This window comes from Corythoichthys intestinalis, chromosome 12 (genome assembly GCF_030265065.1).
Source record: "Corythoichthys intestinalis isolate RoL2023-P3 chromosome 12, ASM3026506v1, whole genome shotgun sequence".
Classification (NCBI taxonomy): domain Eukaryota; kingdom Metazoa; phylum Chordata; class Actinopteri; order Syngnathiformes; family Syngnathidae; genus Corythoichthys; species Corythoichthys intestinalis.
In genome coordinates this window covers 45,553,367-45,575,009 of record NC_080406.1, presented here as the reverse complement: position 1 = coordinate 45,575,009, position 21,643 = coordinate 45,553,367, and the positions used below count along the sequence as shown (strand labels likewise).

Genomic DNA, 21,643 nt, shown 5'->3' with positions numbered 1-21,643 from the left:
GAGTAACACACAAAAGTTTTTTTGTTCTTTTTCTCCATAATAATTAACTAATTGCATGCCATTAATGGTGCTTGATGTCCAATACATTTAAACCGGGATGACTGGCTGTGAATGCTCATGTTTCTGTGCTATTGACGGTGCTAGACGTCCAATTCATTTTGATTAGGAGGGGAGAATAAACTTTCGTTCTTTCGCCCCGTCCTAGTTAAAATGGATTGGACGTCTAGTGCCGTCAATGGTGGCAAGTAACTTAAATAGTGCCCTGTAGAGGCTACTAAAACTGAAAATTAGGATTAGTGCTTGAAAGGGTTCATATGTATATTAGGTGATATATTTACTGTAGTGTGTTGTGTGTGAACATGCATTTAGAGATTAAGAAAGAATAACAGCACTCATTTACAAGGCATGTGCTTATGGCGCCATCTCCAGGGGAAAAAATATTAGGGCGTAAAAAGGTAACTATATGCATAACCAACCATATGCATGTTTATGTTTGTTTATTGTTTTGCTTTCTAGGTAGTTATAATAATTCTAAATAGTTATAATAGTCTCATTATTATTGAAATACATATATTTTAGTTAAATTGCTACTGTCCTGCAAGACCTGTTTTTGATATATATTTGTTTTATCTTAAGTTTGAACAGGTATTTCGTCATAAGACCTATGATAAGAAGGAACACATTTCAAGTTTTACTGGCTACTTTGATAAATGACTTGTGATTGTGTTTCTAAACTAAGGTTTGACTCTCTCTCGTTGATTCCCAAATATCTATAATTATTTATGCACAAACAAAATACAGTATTTTTTTTAATTCATATGTTGGAACTGTGCATTACGTGTGAGTGTGTTAAACATGTTTTCTTTATTTAGTAACTCTTTGGCTGCCACTGACAGCGGTAGACGTCCAATCCATTTTGACCGAGAATTTCACCCCACTTTTCTTTTTTTTTTTTTTTACTTGTGCTTTTCAGCTGCTTAGACAAAGACAATAGGAATCTGAGTGTCCTTATGGCCTGAACAGTTTTAATGTATCACTAATCACATTTTTAATGTTAATCACAGCCAGTGCAAGTGAAAGGTTTAATGTACGTTTTATTTAACCAAAATACATTGACTTTCTATTTTTTATTTATTTATGTATTTATTTAATATTATTATTTAGAATTGTTGGTGCAATTCTAATTTTTAATTTTGTAATTAATTTAAAATGCATTTTAGAAAGTTATTTCGGTTGATGTTCAAACTGCATATGTTGAAGTATAATGGTAAATGTACTTTGTAGTTATAGAAAACACCTGCTTTGATGAAAACCTTTAGCTACTATGCTTCTGTATTTATAATTTTGGTGACTATACAGCGGGAGCTAACTTTTTATCTTTTTTTTTTTTTTTTTTTAGGAAAATTTTGTGCTAGAAATTGGAGAAGCATCGTAAAAGACACGTTGACTTTGACGTTCATTGTACATGACGACACGTGTACGCGCAGCAGTCTCTGTACCTTTAAGAGCATCTCTGTCAGCATCCTCCTCCCGTGTCGTGGACGCGCACACTTAGCAGCTCAATATTCGAGAAATACAGCCAGCCTGGCTTTGCATCATCCAACTGATACCACATCAGCGTCTCATATACATCCAACGCGTTTCTTTCTCATCGGCACATTGATGCATTTTCCTACACGTTCACCCTAGCGGTCGAGCGGTTGGATTTTGCTCGTATTTCCCACCCGTGCGTGTCCCGAGGCTGATCCACGCTATAAGATGGCTGAGCTAAATTTGGGGAAGGGGTTGACTGCGGGAAAAGTGGCCAGCAACGTTCAGAAGAAGCTAACCAGAGCTCAAGAGAAGGTAAGAGCTGGGAACTAAACGTGACCAAATGTGGGAAGTGACGAGATGTGAGGCCTGTAGTGACAGCACGTTGCGCATCCCCCCACCGAGGGGCAATGTCGCATCACGACCGCCTCACAGCTGGAAGTCGAGATGGTGCGTTTGGGGATCGGGTTTTACACCCCTGCATCTGCGTGTATTGGAAGCAATGTCAAGCGAGGAGACAGCGTCAGAAACATTGAGGGAGAGAGGCCCACGAATAGTGTATACTGCCTATTTGTGGCACTTGACAACCATTCTCACCATGTTTAAATGTCTTTCACGTCCCACAGACTCAAATCTGCCAGATTTACGAAATCTCGTTGATAGTACTATAAACTAAATGCTGGTTCGTGTATGATATGCATACAGAGGCCTTGGCAATTGCACATTTGGCATGCGATGAGAGAATGACAGAGGGCGCTCTTAGTTAAACCTATATGCACCGTATCTTCAAGGGTGATCCCCATGAAGCGTCATAGGCACTCATCGGCCATTAGCGCAGTTTCAGTTGCACCTGCAAGAGGTCTTACGCATACAGTATTTAAAAAAAAAAAATTTAATCATCTTTTGCTGTATGGGAACTAGAAAATCTTATGAAGGTGTTTTAACTCAATCACTGCCATTGACAGTGAGGGACATCAAATTCTTTTGAACTAGGATGGTTGACATTCAGTGGTCATGTTACCCTGCCTTTGACGGCAATGGATGTCCAATCCAATTTGACTGGGAGAGGGCGAGAGAAAGAGCATTTATTGAGTAAAATGCTCGTCCATACCTCCCAATAAATTTAAAAAACAATAACAATATTCTAAATAAAATTAAAATAAATGCAATCCTTTAGGTGAGCACAAACCCACAGCCACAGCTTAACGTTATCGCCATCAGAACAAAAATAATTGAATTATTTTCCATAAAACGCACATGTGTATGACGCGTATCATGTTTACATTATACCCAAACTCTCTTTCTCAACAGACAGTTGCCAGAGACATACTAAGCACGCTGAAGTTAACTCTCATAGCTGGTGGGAAACGTTCATGACAGTGTTTACTAACCTTTAATTTTGTATAAATGCGAAATCATATTGGAGGTATTGCCTCCTAAGCAGCCGCCCTCCGCAAACAAGTTTTACCTGTCGGTTGGCCTTTCTCCTCTAAGGCTTTCCGTAGCCGAAGTATTCCCATACCAGCGATTTCGTTTTCTTCGATGGGGGAAAAAGTTCAGGAGTTTCACCTCCTCCAGCCATCGTGTAGCATAGCTGACTCAGTGACACTAAGTAACAACTGGTGGGGGAGGTTTGAGCCTTGCAGCAGCAAGCGAGGGATTTCTCCATGCATTTTTGGGACATAAAAAATAACTAATACCTTAGGGACGGTATGACGGAAAATTTTTGTGGTTTTGAAACTGACGTTTTCATACCACGGTATACCTTGAAACCGGTAATCGGCACTTCTCGTTTATTCACACTAGTCAAAATGAATTGGACGTTTATCTCCGTCAATGGCAGCTAAAGAGCTAAAGGCAACGGAAACTTATTTGTATATCACACTTCAAAACAATGGTAATTCAATGTGCTGTGTATCACATTAATACCATAAAAAACAGTAAAGCAGTATCATCATATATTGCCGTTGCTATTATTCAAATTATATGGTTGGCATGAATGATGAATGTCAAGAAATATGCTTAATTGAATTGTCATTTCAACTTGTCGTATACTGTTCACTGCTGTAGCCAATCAGCACCAATCACCAATATATTGTATGGTTGAAACAGAAATTGACGGTGCGATTGCCTTTTGTGATTGCCAGGTTTTACAGAAACTTGGAAAAGCAGATGAAACCAAAGATGTTGCTTTTGAAGAGGGAGTCATAAACTTCAACAAGCAATATGTAAGTGTCCAGTAAATACAATCAGAACCCTGTTTGTGATTATTTCAGTTCAAACCACATTTAAATTATTTTATGATTTAATACATGACTGTTGACTGTATGATCACTTTGTGTCTTCTCAAATGTGTCAATTATTAGGCTGAAGGGAGCAAACTCCAGCGGGACCTCAGAGCATACCTGGAGGCTGTGAAAGGTGAGACCAACAATGCACCTTTTCCAATTCTTTCAAACGTGCTACATGTTGGTTTTGTGCTTCTTCACAGCCATGCATGAGTCCTCGAAGAACGTACAAGCATGCTTGGCTGACATGTATGAGCCCGACTGGTATGGCAAGAATGAAGTTGATTCCATCGTGGAGGTCAGTTTTTAGTATTATTATTAATATTGATTTATTTGTCAAACTTTATTTAAAATATCAGGTTTTCAAAATTCATACGAGAATTAAATAACATCACATAATCGAGATTTACCAAACGCAGTGGCTAAAAACCATCCACTCAGATTAAAAGTACTGTATATTACATTTACAGGATTGCGATGTGCTTTGGACTGACTACCATCAGAAGTTGGTTGATCATGCTCTCATTTCCATGGATACCTATTTGGGACAGTTTCCTGATATTAAAGTAAACGTCTTACAGCAAACATCGTAACGTAAATGACAAAAACATTCACATTTTTCCTTTTTGCTCTGTTGCTCAGGCTCGTATTGCCAAGAGGGACAGAAAATTGGTTGATTATGACAGTGCCAGACACAACTACGCTACCACACATAAGACTAAGAAAAAAGACGGTGGCATTAAAATCACCAAGGTAATGCAAATGCGCACAACAGAGTGGAAGCTGTAACTGAGATTTTATGAGTAGTACATAATTGATATACAGTAATATCATATGTGTCTCTCCCTTTTAGCCGTCATCTCTGTTGGAGAGGGCAACCCCTGGCTGGGCTCAAGGGATTCTGTCCGCACACAATGTTGCACAGAGTAGCTTGTCTAGAAGCCAGGTAGACCACAAGGGTGCTTAGATATACCAGTCATTTGGAATTTTCTTAGCTGTTTATTGCCTCTACTGTTCAAATAGCAAAAAAAAAAAACAGGTTACAAAATTATGTCACCACTCGAGTTTAAAAATATAGATTTCAATTCCAAAGTTAGTCACAAAACAATGTGTTTATTTTAGGCCGAGGAAGAGTTGGAGCGAGCCCAGAAGGTGTTTGAAGAGATCAATATCGACTTACAGGAGGAGTTACCTTCGCTCTGGAACAGGTAGGCGCTTAATGGGCTAAATTGTCGGAATAAGTGTCTGTTTTATTTTAAGATTTTAAGATAAAGAATAAAATGCAAGAAAGATAATGAACATATTATGACTTGTATTTTGAACAAAAAATTATTGACTATAATATTTTGATATTTCTGTAAGACAACATTGACATTTATTTTGCTATTCGACACCTGATTATGTATAATTTTCATAGGAAAGAGATGATAACAGAAAATCTGTATACAGCAAATAGGACTGAACTGCATTTTCTTTTGTAATTATTTTTGAATGTAATGATATCTGTGTCAGGAATGATCTTGCATTAGACAAAACAAATCTCCAAATGCAGTGAATCTTTGTCACTTTACCTCTTTCTCTCTATTTTCCAGTCGTGTTGGGTTTTACGTCAGCACCTTCCAGAGTTTGGCTGGTTTTGAGGAAAAGTTTCACAAGGAAATTAGTCGAGTGAGTGATATAGAAACATTGGTTTAAGTATGATTGAAATACTGTATCAATTTACAAATTACTTAGCCATTCTGAATTGAATTTTCATGCCTTCACTTTGAGTGGAAGATTTAAATGGCCACGTGTTACCAATACTTTTGTCCATATTTTGTCGTGTTGTGTCATAGACTTGATAATGTATTGAAAGGACACGGGGCGCGGGGCCAATTCATAGGGAGCCTATCTCCGTCAAAGCTGACTGAGTGGAAACAGAGAAACAGCTTTTTCTGTTAAAAAATATTGTGAATAAATGCTTAAATCCCTGAATTATTTATAGATATGGACGTAAAACAGTCTCCATTCTTGGTTAAAAGCAAAAAAAAAAACCGTGCAGGTAGCATTTATTTTACATAAATATTGCGAACTATGAGGCTAGTCAGTAAGGAAATTAAGGACTGCCATATATAAACAAAGAGCTTTTTCCGTTGAAAATTCTTGTGAATAAATGCTTAAATCACTAAATTCTTTATAGATATGGACGTAAAAGAGTCTCCGTTCTTGGTTAATAGCAAAAAAATGTGCAAGTAGCATTTATTTTATGTAAATATTGCGAACATCGAGGCTCGTCAGTAAAGAAATTAGAGGCCGCCATATGTAAACAAAGAGCTTTTTCCGTTGAAAATTCTTGTGAATAAATGCTTAAATCCCTGAATTCTTTATAGACATGGACGTAAAAGAGTATCAGTTCTTGGTTAAAAGCAAAAAAAAAAAAACGTGCAGGTAGCATTTATTTTACGTAAATATTGCAAAGTATAACGACGATGCTGTAGCGATTAATCTCTGTCATTGATTTTTTTTAACAACGTTTCAAAATGAAAGCATGGTACGAAAAATATAATAATTACCTTGAATCCTCGAACATATCTCTGCTGGGACAATCCTTCCTGTTTGTATGCAGAACAGCTTTTGTACTTTTTTTTTTAACCTAAATCCAACATTCGATCGCTGCATGTGCCCGACTGCTAATAAATGAAGCGGAGTGTTAGACGGCCCCCTTCGGGAAGGCGTGACGCAGTGAATGGGGAATGTCTCATGTCAATACATTATGAAGTTTATAGTTGTGTATATTTCTGCCTCAGTTCAACAAAATATCTAATACTTGCTGCTCTTTCCTTCCCCGACAGTTGGATCAGGATTTATATGATGTCTTGGTGAAGCTCGAACAGACAGACACAAGCAGGTTAGTGAGAAACTCAAAGCCAGTTTCAGCTATTTATTTCCTTCTGAATGCCTTACTTCAACATACAAATAAGTATAATGTCAATAATGAAATGGATAAAGGGGTTTTGCAGTTGTTTTATACACCGTTTTGTTATCAAAGTTGAAGGTTTGTTTCCTCATTTAAACCCTTACTGAACACTACACACACAAGTTAGGGTTACACGTAAAACTAAATGACACATTAATCTGAAGTCACCCCTGAACCTCCATTGCAGAAAGACAGGTAACCGCAGCGCCTTATCGTCAGGAGCAAACAGGAGGTAACCAACGAGGACTGTGGTCAACCACGGTCACACAACTGTTAGTCTGTCTGTCAAATTGTCTGTATGTTGCTTAGTTTGCAGGTTTGAGAGCATATATGGTGCTTGATTGTGTAAGTGGGCTCACAGAAGCAGTCTGGAAAGAGCACTGAGCCCTCAGAGCTGGAAATATGAATCATGGGCAAATTATATTCAGTATTCTTTGATGCAGTGCAAGGCAAAATGTTACATAATTAAAACTAATGTTCAATTGTCAACTGCAGCCTGCTGAGGAACCTAATTTTAAAACTGCATGTTGTAGACCAATAAGATTTGTAAAATAGCAGTATTTTCAATTCGGTGCTAGTATGAGTTCACATTAAATTGCACCACTGTTCCTCAAGTTATAGCCAGTTTGTATACGTCCACCTCTTTAAATATCTTCAGTTCTGAGGCTTCTGCTAGCTTTTATGTTCACTATAACTAATGATGCTGCACCACAAATCTTTTGTGAAGATTAACTGAGGCACAGACACAGCCTGCTTGCATGAAAAGCGAGAAGGCTATAGAAGGAGGGAATGGAGACTCACTTTTTTTGCATGACACTTCTTGCATGAATTTCAGCTATTCTGTACAGTGGTAACTCGACATACAGATCGCTTCGACATATGATCCTTTTGACATCAGATGTAAAATTTGACCCGTCATTTGTCTCGGTATATGACGACATGCTTAAAATACGACGATTTATGAAAGCGTCGCAATTTCCTTGTTTTCCCACAAGAGGGACGCACTTCTCTCTTGTGAGAGAAATCAATATGGTTCCCAAGACGGTTAGTGCAGATGGTGAAAAAAAGGAAAAAGGAGACGCTTACCATTGAAATCAAGAAGGGAATGATAGACAAATATGAACGTGGTGTCTGCGTCAGTGAAATTTCTCGACCATACGGCTGGAATATGTCTACTACGATCTCGAGGATGAGTCTACGACTCTTTAATAGAATTATTATTGTAACATCGGCAAGGAAGTCGGTAGCTTCGTCAGAATTTTAACAATTTATTTCAGAACTTGTGCAACACAACACACTGACTGTCCACTGTGGCCAACGCCAACAACAACAGAACATAAAAAGAGAAGGTGAAGGCTTCCTACTCTAATGCACCTGTTTCACTCAGTCATAAGTTACACGGTGTGTTCAAGAACAGCATGCAAAACACAACTGCCACATTACAACCCGAATTGTTACATTATTTATATCATTATCATCATATTATTATTCCAATTTGTATTTATAATTATTTGTTTTGTTATGTTTAATTGGTATTTGTAACAGTGCCTGCAGTATTTAGCGAACGTTTTTGGGCGGTGGAATGAAATAATCTATATTATATAATATTATAATGTATTCTAATGGGAAAATCTTACTCGACATACAACCGTTTCGACCTACATACAAACAAGGTCCTGGAAAGAATCAAATTTGTGTGTTGAGGTACCACTGTATATCCTCTTATATTATCTACACTGACACTGGATAATTATGTCTACACTCTATTTCTCACTGACTCAGTGGAAACGATGAGCCCAACCATACTCTCAAGCCAGGAGGACCGCCGCCAATTCCAAAATCCCCATCCAAGGTAGATGTGTTTAAACCCAGTATGTGTTTAAAAATGGTCCAATGTTTTAATCATTTATGTGTTTGCTGTAGCTCAAACCAGCAGTGCCTCCCCCACCCAAGGTGACCCCATCCAAAGAGATGAAAGCAGAAAATATCATCAGCCTGTTTGATTCTGCAGCAACTCCTGATATTAGTGTCACCTCCCCTACAGAGGTCAGTATGTATATGCCAGTTGGTTTCCAGCAACAGTGTTGAATGGTCAATTTTTGCACAGATCTTCTCTCTTTGGCAGATTATTTCCAATGGGTTCTTTTTTTGTGGTTGTTCCCTTCCATGAGGTTTCTCAGTGCGCCAGTGTTTCTGTTGTTATTGTCAGTTTGACATTACTGTAGCCAGCCGCCTATTGGACTGGAATTCAGCGCGTTCAACAGAAAACCAAAAACTTACAGTTACTTACTTACGGTTACAGAGGTGAAAAAACTAATTGCATGGATATTTACCTCCTAACTCACCTTACTACAGGATAAAATGCCAGGTTTCTGAGAGATTTTATTTATCGACTGAAACATGATGGTCAGTTGTTTTTGCAGGGCACATGTTGCTAAAAAATGATTGTGGGTGTGGATAAAAATGTCTTGAAAAACTTGGCGCATTTTGAGGTGTTGCTGGTTCTATTCTTTTTCGCTTTCTTTTCAAGCCGAATATATATAAAGCTCGTGTCATGTGATTTATTGCAATGTGCTTTGAGTGACCCTTTGTTACTTTATTTATGATCGTCGACAACAACACATTTTTCCTGGTCTCCCTTTGCTCGCGTGCAGACAAAATTGGAGAACAAATATGACAAGAGATGAGTTTTCCTTTATTTCTGTATTGCTGGAACTAACATTCCCCATTGTATTTAGCTTTCTTTTGGTGCAGGTCTGCTGGTTGTCAGAATTCAATTTATTAAGTGGAAGGCATGCATTATGAGAGACAAAGCTTGCATAATATAGATTTTTTTTTTTTTTTGGGGGGGGGGGATTGATTTTCTGTCCCAACAATCATTAATTCATCACACAGATAATAGTCTGCTTTAATTAATGAGTTAAGAGATATATTGATATTGATACATTTGTCATACTGTTACTTCCTCTCCCTTCACAGCCAGCAAACTGGGACTCCTGGGTAAGCTGAGTGACTCCAAGAATGACATTATTAACTCATTCACTGCCATTGACAGTGATATACATCAATTCCATTTAAACTGGGATCGCTGACATTGAGTGATCACATTTCGCTGCCATTGATGAGGCTAGACATCAATCCATTTTGACTGGGCCAGCACCAAAATGGGACTGAATGTCTGGCACCGTCAAGCAAATGAGTTTATTTGATCAATAAAAATCAGAAATAATCAAACATTATGATCATCATCATTATTTACATGTCCTTTTGTTGATGTTGACCATTTCATGGAGCCATTAAATAAGCATCACTCCTGGTGAGACTTCTTTGATGGGTGATTTGTGTTTCTGTCCCACATTGTTGTCATGTTTGCAATGTTTGCTGTCTTAACTCCCAGAATGTTAACAGTGGTATGAAAAAGTATCTGAACCTTTTGGAATTTCTCACATTTCTGCATAAAATCACCATCAAATGTGATCTAATCTTTGTCAAAATCACACAGATGAAAAAAACAGTGTCTGCTAAAACTAAAACCACCCAAACATTTATAGGTTTTCATATTTTAATGAGGATAGTATGCAAACAATGACAGAAGAGGGAAAAATAAGTAAGTGAACCATCACATTTAATATTTTGTGCCCCCCTTTGACAGCAATAACTTGAACCAGACGCTTCCTGTAGCTGCAGATCATTCTGGCACATCGATCAGGACTAATCTTGGCCGATTCTTCTCTATAAAACTGCTGTAGTTCAGTCAGATTCCTGGGATGTCTGGCATGAATCACTGTCTTTAGGTCATGCCAAAGCATATCAATGGGGTTCAAGTCTGGACTTTGACTTGGCCACTCCAGAACGTGTATTTTGTTCTTCTGAAACCATTCTGAAGTATGGATCATTGTCTTGTTGCAGCATCCATCCTGGTTTTAGCTTCAACTGCCTGACAGACGGCCTGAGGTTTTCCTGCAAAATATCCTGATAAAGTTTTGAATTCATTCTTCCATTAATGATTGCATGTTTTCCAGGCCTTGAGGCAGCAAAACAGCCCCAAATCATGAGGCTCCCTCCACCATGCTTCACGGTGGGGATAAGGTATTGATGCTAGTGAGCTGTTCCATTTTTCCTCCACACATGACGTTGCATGTTACTCCCAAACAATTCAACTTAGGTTTCATCAGTCCACAAAATGTTTTGCCAAACTTTTGTGGAGTGTCCAAGCGCCTTTTTGCAAACATTACAGCAACAAGCGAGCAACAATGTTTTTTTTTTTTTGTTTGTTTGTTTGTTTGTTTGTTTGTTTTAGACAGCAGGGGCTTCCTCAGTGGAGTCCTCCATGAACACCATTCTTGGTCATAGTTTTACATATAGTTAATATGTGATCAGACATAGTGGACTGTGCTAGTGATTTCTGTAAGTCTTTAGCAGACACTCTAGGGTTCTTTTTAACTCTCTGAATATTCTGTGCTGAACTCTTGGCATTATCTTTGGTGGATGGCCACTCCTTGGGAGAGTAGCAACAGTCCAAACTCTCTCCATTTGTGGACAACATCTCTGACTGTCGTTTGATGAACATCCAGACTTTTAGAGATGGTTTTGTATCCTTTCCCAGCTTTATACAAATCAACAATCTGTGATCGCAGGTCTTCAGACATGTTTTTGACCGAGCAATGATTCACATCAGACAATGCTTCTCATTAAGACATTTCTTACCAGATGTGTGTTTTATAGTGGGCAGGGCAGCTTTAAACCACTCATCAGTGATTGGGCACACACCTGACTTAAAATGTTTGGTAAAAATATGTTTGAATTGCTCTTTAACTCTCCTTAGGCAGAGGGTTCACTTACTTATTTTTTGCCCTTCTGTCATTGTTTGCATGCTATCCTCATTAAAATATGAAAACCTATAAATGTTATGGGGGTTTTAGTTAAAGCAGACACTGTATTTTCATCTGTGTGATTTTGACTAAGATCACATTTGATGGTGATTTTATCCAGAAATGTGAGAAATTCCAAAAGGTTTAGATAGTTTATCATACCACTGTACATAACACTAACACAGCTCAGAATTAATCTTCAGTCAATTCATTTTCAAAAATGTACGCTAGATCTATAATTTTGGTATCTTAATAAATGTCCTACTTGGATCAGTCTAAATGTTTGGGACTGAATTGACCTCCATTTTCTGTTAATCCATGGAACCCTGTATGTTACACTGATAAACGTGTCCTCTCCATGCCATGGGTCAGTTGCAATTGAGTAAAGCTGTTCATTTGACCTTTTAGCGAATGCTTTTGCAGGGGTTTGAATAAGTGGACAACCTCACAAAGCCTCGCTTGCACTCTGACATCCGTGAACTAACCTTTTCGTTCATCACTGTAAGAGAGATGTGTCTCAAAGCCAAGACGGTTCTGTGCCGCTATTACAGCTTGTGGCAAACAGCAATACTTCATAATGGAATGACACTTCTTCTCTTACAAAGAACCCACCCAACCCTTCCTCTGCCTTTTGACCATTCCTGTCATGCTTGCCAACTAAACACAGAAGAACCCGCATCGATCTTCTGATGGAAAAGGCTTTCTTTATACCTTTTATCGCCATTCCTCTTTAACTACCTATTTTTATGATTTTTTTTTTTTTTTTTAAATCAAACCTTTTGGTTTTAGGATTATTTAATATACTTGTTGTCTAATATTGATGATGAAGATAATGATGATGAATCAACTACTATAAGGTCTTACATTTCTGTCACTGCCACTGTTCACATAGTGGCAGTTTGGTTTCAAATTTGGATCAAAATAATACTAAAAAAACTAACTATTAGTTTGCAACTTTTAACTTTTATTGGACAAATTTTGCAGTATTTACTTACAGTAATTGTCCTTTGACATTTTCCCGAAATATTTACCAACCCACGCGATAAAATCTGTTTTATGAACTCTGATCCCTTGAAACCTAACCCCTCAGCCAGAGGATGGTGATGCCCAAGAAGAGCCCACCAAGATGCCCTATGACCCTGTGGCGGCTGCTGCCGAAGCCTGGGGTGATGATGATACGCCGCCTGCCCGCTATGACCCAATAGCCGCAGCCACAGAGGGCTGGGGGGACGACGGCACCCAGGCGGTTCACTATAATGCCAACGAAAGCTGGGGTGATGATGGAACACAGCTTGCATACGAGGAACCCGAGGCTGAAGCCCAGGAGACTCCGGTCGAGAACGAGAACCAGGTGGACGAGAACGCCGCAAGTCCTACCGAGGCTTCGGTTGATGCATGTGAAGAAGAAGCTCCTCCTTCTGCAACTAATGAAGAGGATCAGGTAAACCAAGAAGATGCATCTGGATGAAAAGGGTGGATGCATCTGCTCTTGAGGAGGTTTGAACTTGAGATGCTGATATGATAAAGAAAATTGATTATCAATTAAGAGTCTTAACAGAGGTGATGCATCTGGAACAACAACATTGATGCATCGATGAGATGATTTCTAGAGAGAGTATCACTGCACATACACTGAATATAATGTGCTGATCTTCTCTATTTAACATTACAATATAGTCCATTATAGCACTGCTTGTGTTGCTGTCTGTCTTGTTGTGTGCCACTCTCACTCCCTCTCAATTATTCGTAGTTTTAAATCATATAAAGTGAGTTGCTCATATTTTCTACTCATGTATTTGTTGTCTCAGGGTGAGTCTGAAACAACTCCGGAAGCAGCTCCTGAAGCAGAAGGAATGGAAGCAGCAGAGGAAACAACAACTGATAATGTGAGTAAAAGCAGACCTTGTAAGCCAGACAAAACCAGACCATGCAAGAAAAAAAAAAAAAAAAAAAAGAAAGCAGACGAAAGCAGACAAAAGCAGCACGTCATAGTCATGTTTGAATGCAAATTTGCATTCATTTATTTATAAATCAATATTTTAAGGCTTTCATGTTAAAATACTGGATACTAACTTGACAGGCTGGGAAACTCTGAGCTAGTAGGGTTAACTATGGTAGATTTGAATGATCGTGATGAATGATGCAGATTTGCAGGGATAATTTTTGTCATTGTTACAATCATGTTGTATAGTTAAATGTTTCAACATGTACAGTCATGTGAAAAAATTAGGACACCCCTTTAAATATTCAGTTTTTTATTAAGAAATGTTCACATATCAATGTCTGATCTTATTTTTCTTTATCTTGGGAAAAGAAATTGACTTAATTGCGGGTAAACAACAAAAATTAAAATTGTTTTACTCATTAAACCAAATATATCAACAGAAATGCATATTCTAACTGAGGAAAAAATTATGACACCCTACCACCCACTGGTGTCAACAATAATCGATGCGGCGATGCATCCTGATGCGGGGCATGGACGATTCGATTCGATGCGGGCAACAAGCCGAATCGATTCAGCGCATTTTAAAATATATAAGACTAATAGCCTAGATCTTGAGCCCGAATCCGACCCAACCCGACCTGAATTTCGGGCCCAAAATGTCAATGATTTACGTTCGGGTCGGGTCGGGCTGGACTTCTCGCTCGCTTTTTTAAAAAATAAATATATATTTGTATACTAAAACGATGTATGGATGTTAAACTAAGGACTATTAGTTATAAAAATAAATACATTGGATAAAACAGAGAGAAGGCGCTTTGGTAATCCCAAACATGAGCCGCAGCAGAGCCAGTGCATTGTTTGCGCACATGAACGCCGTGGCCCAGACCTCCTTTTAATCTTCCCCTCGCGCTTTGGCCTCTCCGCAAATCTGCAACTGCATCCTCGTATTTCCTTTTCAAATTTCGATATAGAGCAGCAAGAGGTGAAAAGCAAACTAAAGATGGGGGGACTGAAAAGGCAAGAATCCACGAGTGGTGTGTGGAAAGGATTTAGCACGGGCCTACAAATAAAACGTAAAATTTCGGGGGGTTTTCGGGGCTTGGGCATTCAAATAAAAATGAAATTTCGGGTTTTTTCGGGCTCGGGCCTGCAAGGTAAGTTAATTGCTGGGGCCGGGTCGGGCTTTAATACGCGGGGGCCGGGCCGGGTCGGGTCGGGCTGGATTTTTTAGGCCCGAACTAGGCTCTAATATAAGTACGTTCAAAAATCTTCGCTGCACAATTCCGGTGATGCAACGCATTTGGTTTCCCCATTTGTATTATTATTCTCATGTTTACCTGTAGAGGAAGCTACTTTACATTCAAAGCAATGCAGGGGGACGAGGAACCCAAATCCGCTTCCTCACCGGAGTAACGTCACAGACATGCACAGTTGCAATCGAAAGAGCAGAGAGATAGGACATAACATAACAATGGCTGAAGTGGAGAAAGAGGGAGTGCTACTATGTGTAAAAAAAAGAGAAAGCCCTGGTCTCATTCAAAGCACAAATTAAACAGTGTGATGTTTTTTTTTTTTTTTTTTTAATATATATATATCTGAAAGTATACTATTTTCATTTGACTTCAACCAGGAGTGACACAAGAGCCAAGAAAAGTTTAATGTCTGACCACTTGTGTTGCCTCATGATTCATGAAAAATATGCTTTGCTTTAGAATTTTAATGCATCCCAGGCTTTAATACATCGCGATGCATTGCCGAATCGAACCGAATCAAATCGTGACCCTCTGAATCGAATCGAATCGAAACGTGGCCCTCCAAATCATAATCAAATTGAATCGTGAGGGCAGTGCCGATGCACACCTCTACTACCACCTAATGTTTAGCTAGTGTTATCCCCTTTTACCCTCTTAACTCCAGTGAGATGGCTTTTTGTAGCCATCTACCAGTCCAAGTTTGCCCCCACTCTTCAACGCAGAATACTTTCAAGAGTGACTGACTGTTGAAGTGAGAGAGAACACCAATGTTGAGATCAAAGGAGCTGTCTGAGGCCTTCAGAAATGATATTGTATACGCTTATGAGTCTGGTAAAGGATTTCAAAAGATCTTGGAAGAATATAAAATCTGAAAGAATATAAAATCAGCCATTCCACTGTCTGGAAAATAGTCTACAAGTGGAGGACATTCAAAACAACTGCCAACATGCCCAGGTCTGGCCGTCCAAGCAAGTTCACCCCGAGAGCAGACAACAAGATGCTAAAAGAAGTCTGTAAAAACCCTAAAATGGCATCACGGGACTTACGGCAGGCTCTTGCTACTGTTGACGTGAAAGCGCATGGCTCTACAATCAGAAAGAGACTTCACAAATTTAACATTCATGGGAGGTGTGCAAGGAGGAAACCTTTGCTCTCCAAGAAGAACATGAAGGCCAGACTGAAGTTTGCCAGAGTGAATGTAGACAAAGACCAGGACTTCAGGAATAATGTTTGTTGGACGGATTAATCTAAAATTGAATTTTTTGAACTCAATGTCAGTGAACCCAAATACAGGATTCCAGGAGAAGAACCTCATATCAATTGTGAAGCATGGAGGTGGAAGTGTCATGGTTTGGGGATGCTCTGCTACTTGCAGGACCTGGCCAGCTCATTATCATAGAATCCACCACGAATTCTATCGTGTATCAAAGGGTGCTTGCGGAACATGTGAGATCATCTGTGGAAAATTTAAAGCTGAAGTGAAACTGGACCCTGCAACATCACAATAACCCAGAACATACAAATAAATCCAAGGACTGGCTAAAAAAGGAAGAATTGGAGAGTCCTGGAATGGCCGAGTCAAAGCCCATATCTTAATCCCATTGAGATGCTCTGGGGTGACCTGAAACGGGCTGTACATGCAAGAAACCGCCCAAACATCTCACAGCTGAACATATTCTGCGTTGAGGAGCGGGCCAAACTTTCTTCAGACCGATGTCAAAGATTGGTAGATGGCTACAAAAAATGTTTCACTGAAGTTAAAGGGGTAAAAAGGGGGTAACACTAGTAGCTATTAGGTGGTAAGGTGTCCTAACTTTTTCCTCAGTTAGGATATGCATTTTTGTAATCACTATCTTTTCCAGAGATAAAGAAAAACAAAATCAGAAATTGATATGTGAATATATTTTAGTAAAGAATTGAATATTTAATGGGGTGTCCTAAATTTTTCACGTGACTGTGAATGAACATTGACTTTAGAGCAGTTTTGAATGGAGCATTTAGGCATCCCTTATTTCGGCAATATGAATCGCTATTTCCCTAAAAGTCCAAATTTGGCATAACCATAATATCATGTTTTCCTCATGAAAGCATTTTTTAAAAAAATTAATCACATTTAATATGTTTTTTTTTTTTCACTTTGAGACATATATACAGTGGGGAGAACAAGTATTTGATACACTGGCAATGGGTATATATATATATATATATATATACTGTATATATACTGTGTGTGTGTGTATATATATATATATATATATATATATATATATATATATATATATACTGTATATATATATATATACTGTATATACTGTATATATATGTATATTTGACTTAAAAAGCCACCTATGTGGGCGCCAGGACTCAATTATAATTAGATATGTTATTCATTATTATTATTCATTATTGTATTTTTTTTTAGATATAATTTTTTAAAATGTATTTTATCAATTTAAAAAATTATAAATTGATAACATGTTAATAAGAACAAAATCAATCAAACAAATTCAAAATACACTCTGTTTATGGCTCAAAAAACACTAATGTTTATTATTTTCATTATTTATTTTTTAATGTAATAGTTGTTTAACTTATTGCCTGTTATGCAACAAATATTGGAATTCATTCAAATTCAAACTGGGAGGACCAGGTCGGAATGTTTTAGTGCCACTAACTAGACGTCCAATCCATTGTGACTGGGAGGTAGTGAATGAAGGGTCGTTTATTCGCCCCTCCCAATCAAAATGGGAAGTCTATAGCCGTCAGTGTCAGCCAATAAGTTAAATGAGTTTTCTATAAATTGTTAAAACGTTTATATTTCTTAGAATTTTTCGAAACCTATGTTTTGTTTTCCTGTACAGACACCTGCAGAAAATGAAGAACCCACAGCAACAAAGCCAGAGTCACCTGACATGCCCCCTGGCTTCCTGTTTAAAGTAAGACCCCTGAATTTCATCAGAGTATAATATTGTTCAACCCATCTGATTTCTCCTTCTATTAATGTTTGGCAAAGGTCCAGGTGATGCATGATTATGCTGCAAACGACACGGACGAACTTGAAATGAAAGCAGGGGACGTGGTGCTAGTAATAACCTTTGAAAACCCAGATGAGCAGGTACGCGCACGCACTAGCTGCATTTCAATATATGGAATAATGATTGAATTTCTTCATGTCTTTAGGATGATGGCTGGCTGATGGGAATAAATGAAAACGACTGGAAGCAGAAAAAAGAAAACAGCACCAAAGGAGTATTCCCTGAAAACTTCACCCAGAGGCTGTGAAAATTTTATCATCATGCCAAGTTATTTCCTTCATCCCTTTTCCTCTATCGTCGCACTCCATGTCCTATTCTTGCCCTGTCTCTCTACTCGGACTTTGCCCGTAGATGTAGAGCTGAAATTGCAGTTCCACTACTGAGGAATTGGATTTCCTGCAAAAGAGGTTATAAAAAAAAACAAAAAAAAAAAAGACAGCCGTTCCAAGTGGCCAAATGTTAGTCTTATTGTAAAATAGTTGACTGGGCTGACCAGTGAATCCTGACCTCATGCAGGACAATGCAGTTGCGCCTCCTTCTGTAACGGCTTACTGTGACTAAATCGTTACATTTCCATACAAATCATCAATCACAGAGTTTATGAGATTTTTTTTTGTTTTTGTTTTTGTTTCATGTAGCAAGTTATTTTTTAAATATTCAGGGAGGGGAAGATGTTAAGTTCAGGTGTCACGGAGTTCAATATGAGTGGTTGATTAATCAGACATTAACTCACTCACTGCCTTTGGCAGTGATAGACATCAAATCTATCTGGGATCTATTGGGGTGGCTGGCATCGAATGATCATGTTTCAGTGCTATCTGACAATGATAGAATCCAATCCATCTATCGCTGTCAATGGCACTGAAACATTGTTATTTACTGCTGGAGGGCAATGAGTTAAAAACGGACCCCGAAAGTGAACTTTAAACATTTCACTCAAAAAATGAAATATAATCTTGATACAACGTCCGAACCATGGATTTGAATCAAGCCAGTTGTAGCGACGTGGGGATCAGTGTTGTTTTTGGTAGCTCTTTTAATTTTTGTTTTTGTCTTTTGGACGAAAATACTTCTTGGTCATACTTTCATTTATTAATTTCAAAGTGTTTTCGTCTTTGTCTAGTTTTAGTCGACAAAATCTCATACCAATTTCTTCTAGTTTTAGTCGACAATTACTCAAAATGTTTTCGTCTGTAAAATTAAAAATTTTCGTCCAAAACTAAATAAAGGTTTCCAACAACTTCATATGAACATAAACAGACGAGCACATATTGTAGCATCTACATGGACAATGCCAACTATGTGTTGATCATCCACACTCAACAGGATAAGCAATACATTATTGTCAATTAAGCCTACCTATAAGCCACAAACTATATGTAAAAAAAAGTTGTCCGAACGTTTAACTTCCTCTAGACCAGGGGTAGCCAACTCGAGGGCCTCTATCCAGGTTGTTTTCCATGTCTCCCTCCTTTAAACACCTGAATCAAATGATCAGCTCATCAGTAAGCTCTGCAGCAGCCTGATAACAATCCTGATTATTTGAGTCAGGTGTATTGGAGGAGGGAGACCTGGAAAACAAGCTGGATAGGGGCCCTCGAGGACCGATGTTGGCTACCCTTGCTCTAGACTTACTGACCAGAAAAGCCAAGGGGCTTTGCTTTAGACTGGCCGGTATTTTAAGAGGATGCTTGCCATTCTGAAGCAACATTGCATATTCTCTCTTGCCAAGATAAGAAAACAAATCTTACCATTATTCCAAACAAGCAATGGAGTGCAGCCTAGCTTGAGACACATCCTCCAGTGAGGAGGTGGAGGCACATCACATCTCACATGAGTGACACAACGAAAGGTGGAGTTTGACTTTTGTGGCAGGGGGAGCAAAACATGTTGATGACCCCAAAACGCAGTGTCAGCAAGAAAATTAACTTACACTATAAATGCTCGGTTTGTAGCCCATGATCGTAAATACAAGCATCCCAGCTGGTGGTGGTTCTGTTGTACAATTAACATCTTTAGTGGGGCAAATTGAAACTCCGCTCACCTTTTTGGCGGTGCTCTTCGGCGTTTCATGGTCCATATTTTCAAACCTTGGTTCTTGCTCAGTAGTTGTTGTCGCTTTTGAAACCTTAGGTTTGAAAAAATTACGTATATCCATCTTGCGTCCTCTGTTCTCCGGTGGTTTTGGCTAAGCAAAGCAAATGACCTTCTAAGGTGCTAGTCACAAGATCTGTTCGAAAAACAATTTTGACCCATTATAAAAATATTTTTTTTGTTCATTTCACTTATTTTTGTTGTTTGTTTTATTGCTTTACAAATTTTATAGACAACATTTTACCGGCAAAGTCTTAATTTTAAATTCATATGTAGAGAAACGTCAATTACATGCAATGACACTTTTTGGCCACCCGCCCCCCTTAATCTCCGCGTATGGACACGACCCAAACACTACTGTGATGCAAGCTGACGTACAATATTAAAATTTCACGCATTGTGACCATATGATGGAAATGATGTCACATTTTCGTGTCGTAGTCTTCTCATCTGACAAAAACTGGCAATAGAGTCGTTATGTTCTAGTCACATTTTCTGCTCATCATTGTCATGAAAAAAATTGTTCGTCGATGAAATATTTTCACCATCGTCATTGCTGACGAAAACAACACTGGTGGGGATGTTAGTGGTGGCAACATTTTTCACAAACTCATTTCACGACTATTTTTCATGAAGCTTATTTTTACTTCACTAGACCTTAACATCAATGCCTATGATATCCTGAAAAGATTGCTTTTAATTTTGATCGCTGCCAGGCCTCCCAGTCTAAATGGATTGGATGTCTCTTGCCGTCAGTGTCACTGAAGCATGATCATTCAATCCCATCCATCCCAGCTCAAATAGATTTGATTTCTCTTGCTATCAATGTCAGTGAATGAGTTAACAATGATAGTCTTGGGCAGCTGTAACAATCATTACACCTTATTTCCTTATTCCCTTGTTGATGTATTTGCTTGTTATCTATGGTGGGAAAAAAGTGGTTTAACAGTGTTGTTAGGTAAATTATTATGCATTAAACTATCAATACAGCCACGTAACCCGTATCAAATTGAACATTTTGTAAATTCTGTCAAAATATGCATAAATCCAGAAAACTGCTCCAATGACAAGTTGCTACTGGTTCTATAATAGTTAATAGCTAATCACACACTCTAATCAAATCACATTATAACTGAGCCAGATTCATTCACTTTTCAAAGGTGTGCTGAGATCAGCTTCTCCTACTTTCATCAAGATGACTTTGCTCACAGATGCAAATCTTTCCAAATATGCACCAGAGCTACTTGTTTTATTTTTCTATGCTGCTTAGCAATGATGCTAAAGCCTATCACGGTCAGTATATTTGCCAACTGATGATGCTACAGAGTGTTTTGTACTTCCATCAGGTTCTCCACTCTTACAAAACTTCAAACACATTCACAGTCTCAACATAGATTCCCATTTGTTATTGCTATATTGAAGTGTGAGTGAGGTGCGTGCCTAGTGTGATTGTATGTATGTTTGGGAATAGAAAATGTTTATTTATAGGCTAATATTATGGAAAAAGGGAGCTTTTCAGACTGGTCAAACGTATTTGCGCTGGCATTACAGGTTATTGTGCATTCGTTGTGTATAAGTGTAATTTTGCCAAGTGATGACAGCTACGTATTCTATAAAGACATTCATATCTGTATGTGAGTTAATGTGAGCATGCTGACTACCCATGTG

The 21,643-nt window shown here is 38.4% G+C and overlaps 1 protein-coding gene across 3 annotated transcripts; it reads left to right on the top strand.

Moving 5' to 3' along the window:
* The first annotated feature begins 1,526 nt into the window (after positions 1–1,526).
* LOC130927420 (myc box-dependent-interacting protein 1-like) lies at positions 1,527–18,191 on the top strand. Of its 3 annotated transcripts, XM_057853232.1 has the most exons (19): positions 1,527–1,845; positions 3,678–3,758; positions 3,897–3,951; positions 4,022–4,116; positions 4,289–4,384; positions 4,461–4,571; positions 4,672–4,764; positions 4,941–5,026; positions 5,411–5,486; positions 6,650–6,705; positions 6,962–7,006; positions 8,557–8,626; positions 8,698–8,820; positions 9,754–9,774; positions 12,736–13,086; positions 13,454–13,531; positions 17,708–17,782; positions 17,860–17,961; positions 18,027–18,191. In XM_057853232.1, exons 1-19 carry the CDS (start codon positions 1,759–1,761, stop codon positions 18,126–18,128), a joined length of 1,803 nt encoding a protein of 600 aa, XP_057709215.1. In that variant the 5' UTR covers positions 1,527–1,758; the 3' UTR covers positions 18,129–18,191. The 3 variants fall into 3 exon arrangements, with proteins under 3 accessions (XP_057709215.1, XP_057709216.1, XP_057709217.1); XM_057853233.1 differs by lacking the exon at positions 6,962–7,006 and having other exon boundaries at positions 18,027–18,181; XM_057853234.1 differs by lacking the exon at positions 12,736–13,086 and having other exon boundaries at positions 18,027–18,181.
* Positions 18,192–21,643: the final 3,452 nt, after the last annotated feature.

Bases quoted from the DNA above. Each gene is read 5' to 3' on its own strand.
- LOC130927420 (XM_057853232.1), top strand. From the start codon at position 1,759: ATGGCTGAGCTAAATTTGGGGAAGGGGTTGACTGCGGGAAAAGTGGCC. The intron at 3,759-3,896 runs GTAAGTGTCCAG...GTCAATTATTAG, and splicing joins TAAACTTCAACAAGCAATAT to GCTGAAGGGAGCAAACTCCA. The intron at 17,962-18,026 runs GTACGCGCACGC...TCATGTCTTTAG, and splicing joins TTGAAAACCCAGATGAGCAG to GATGATGGCTGGCTGATGGG.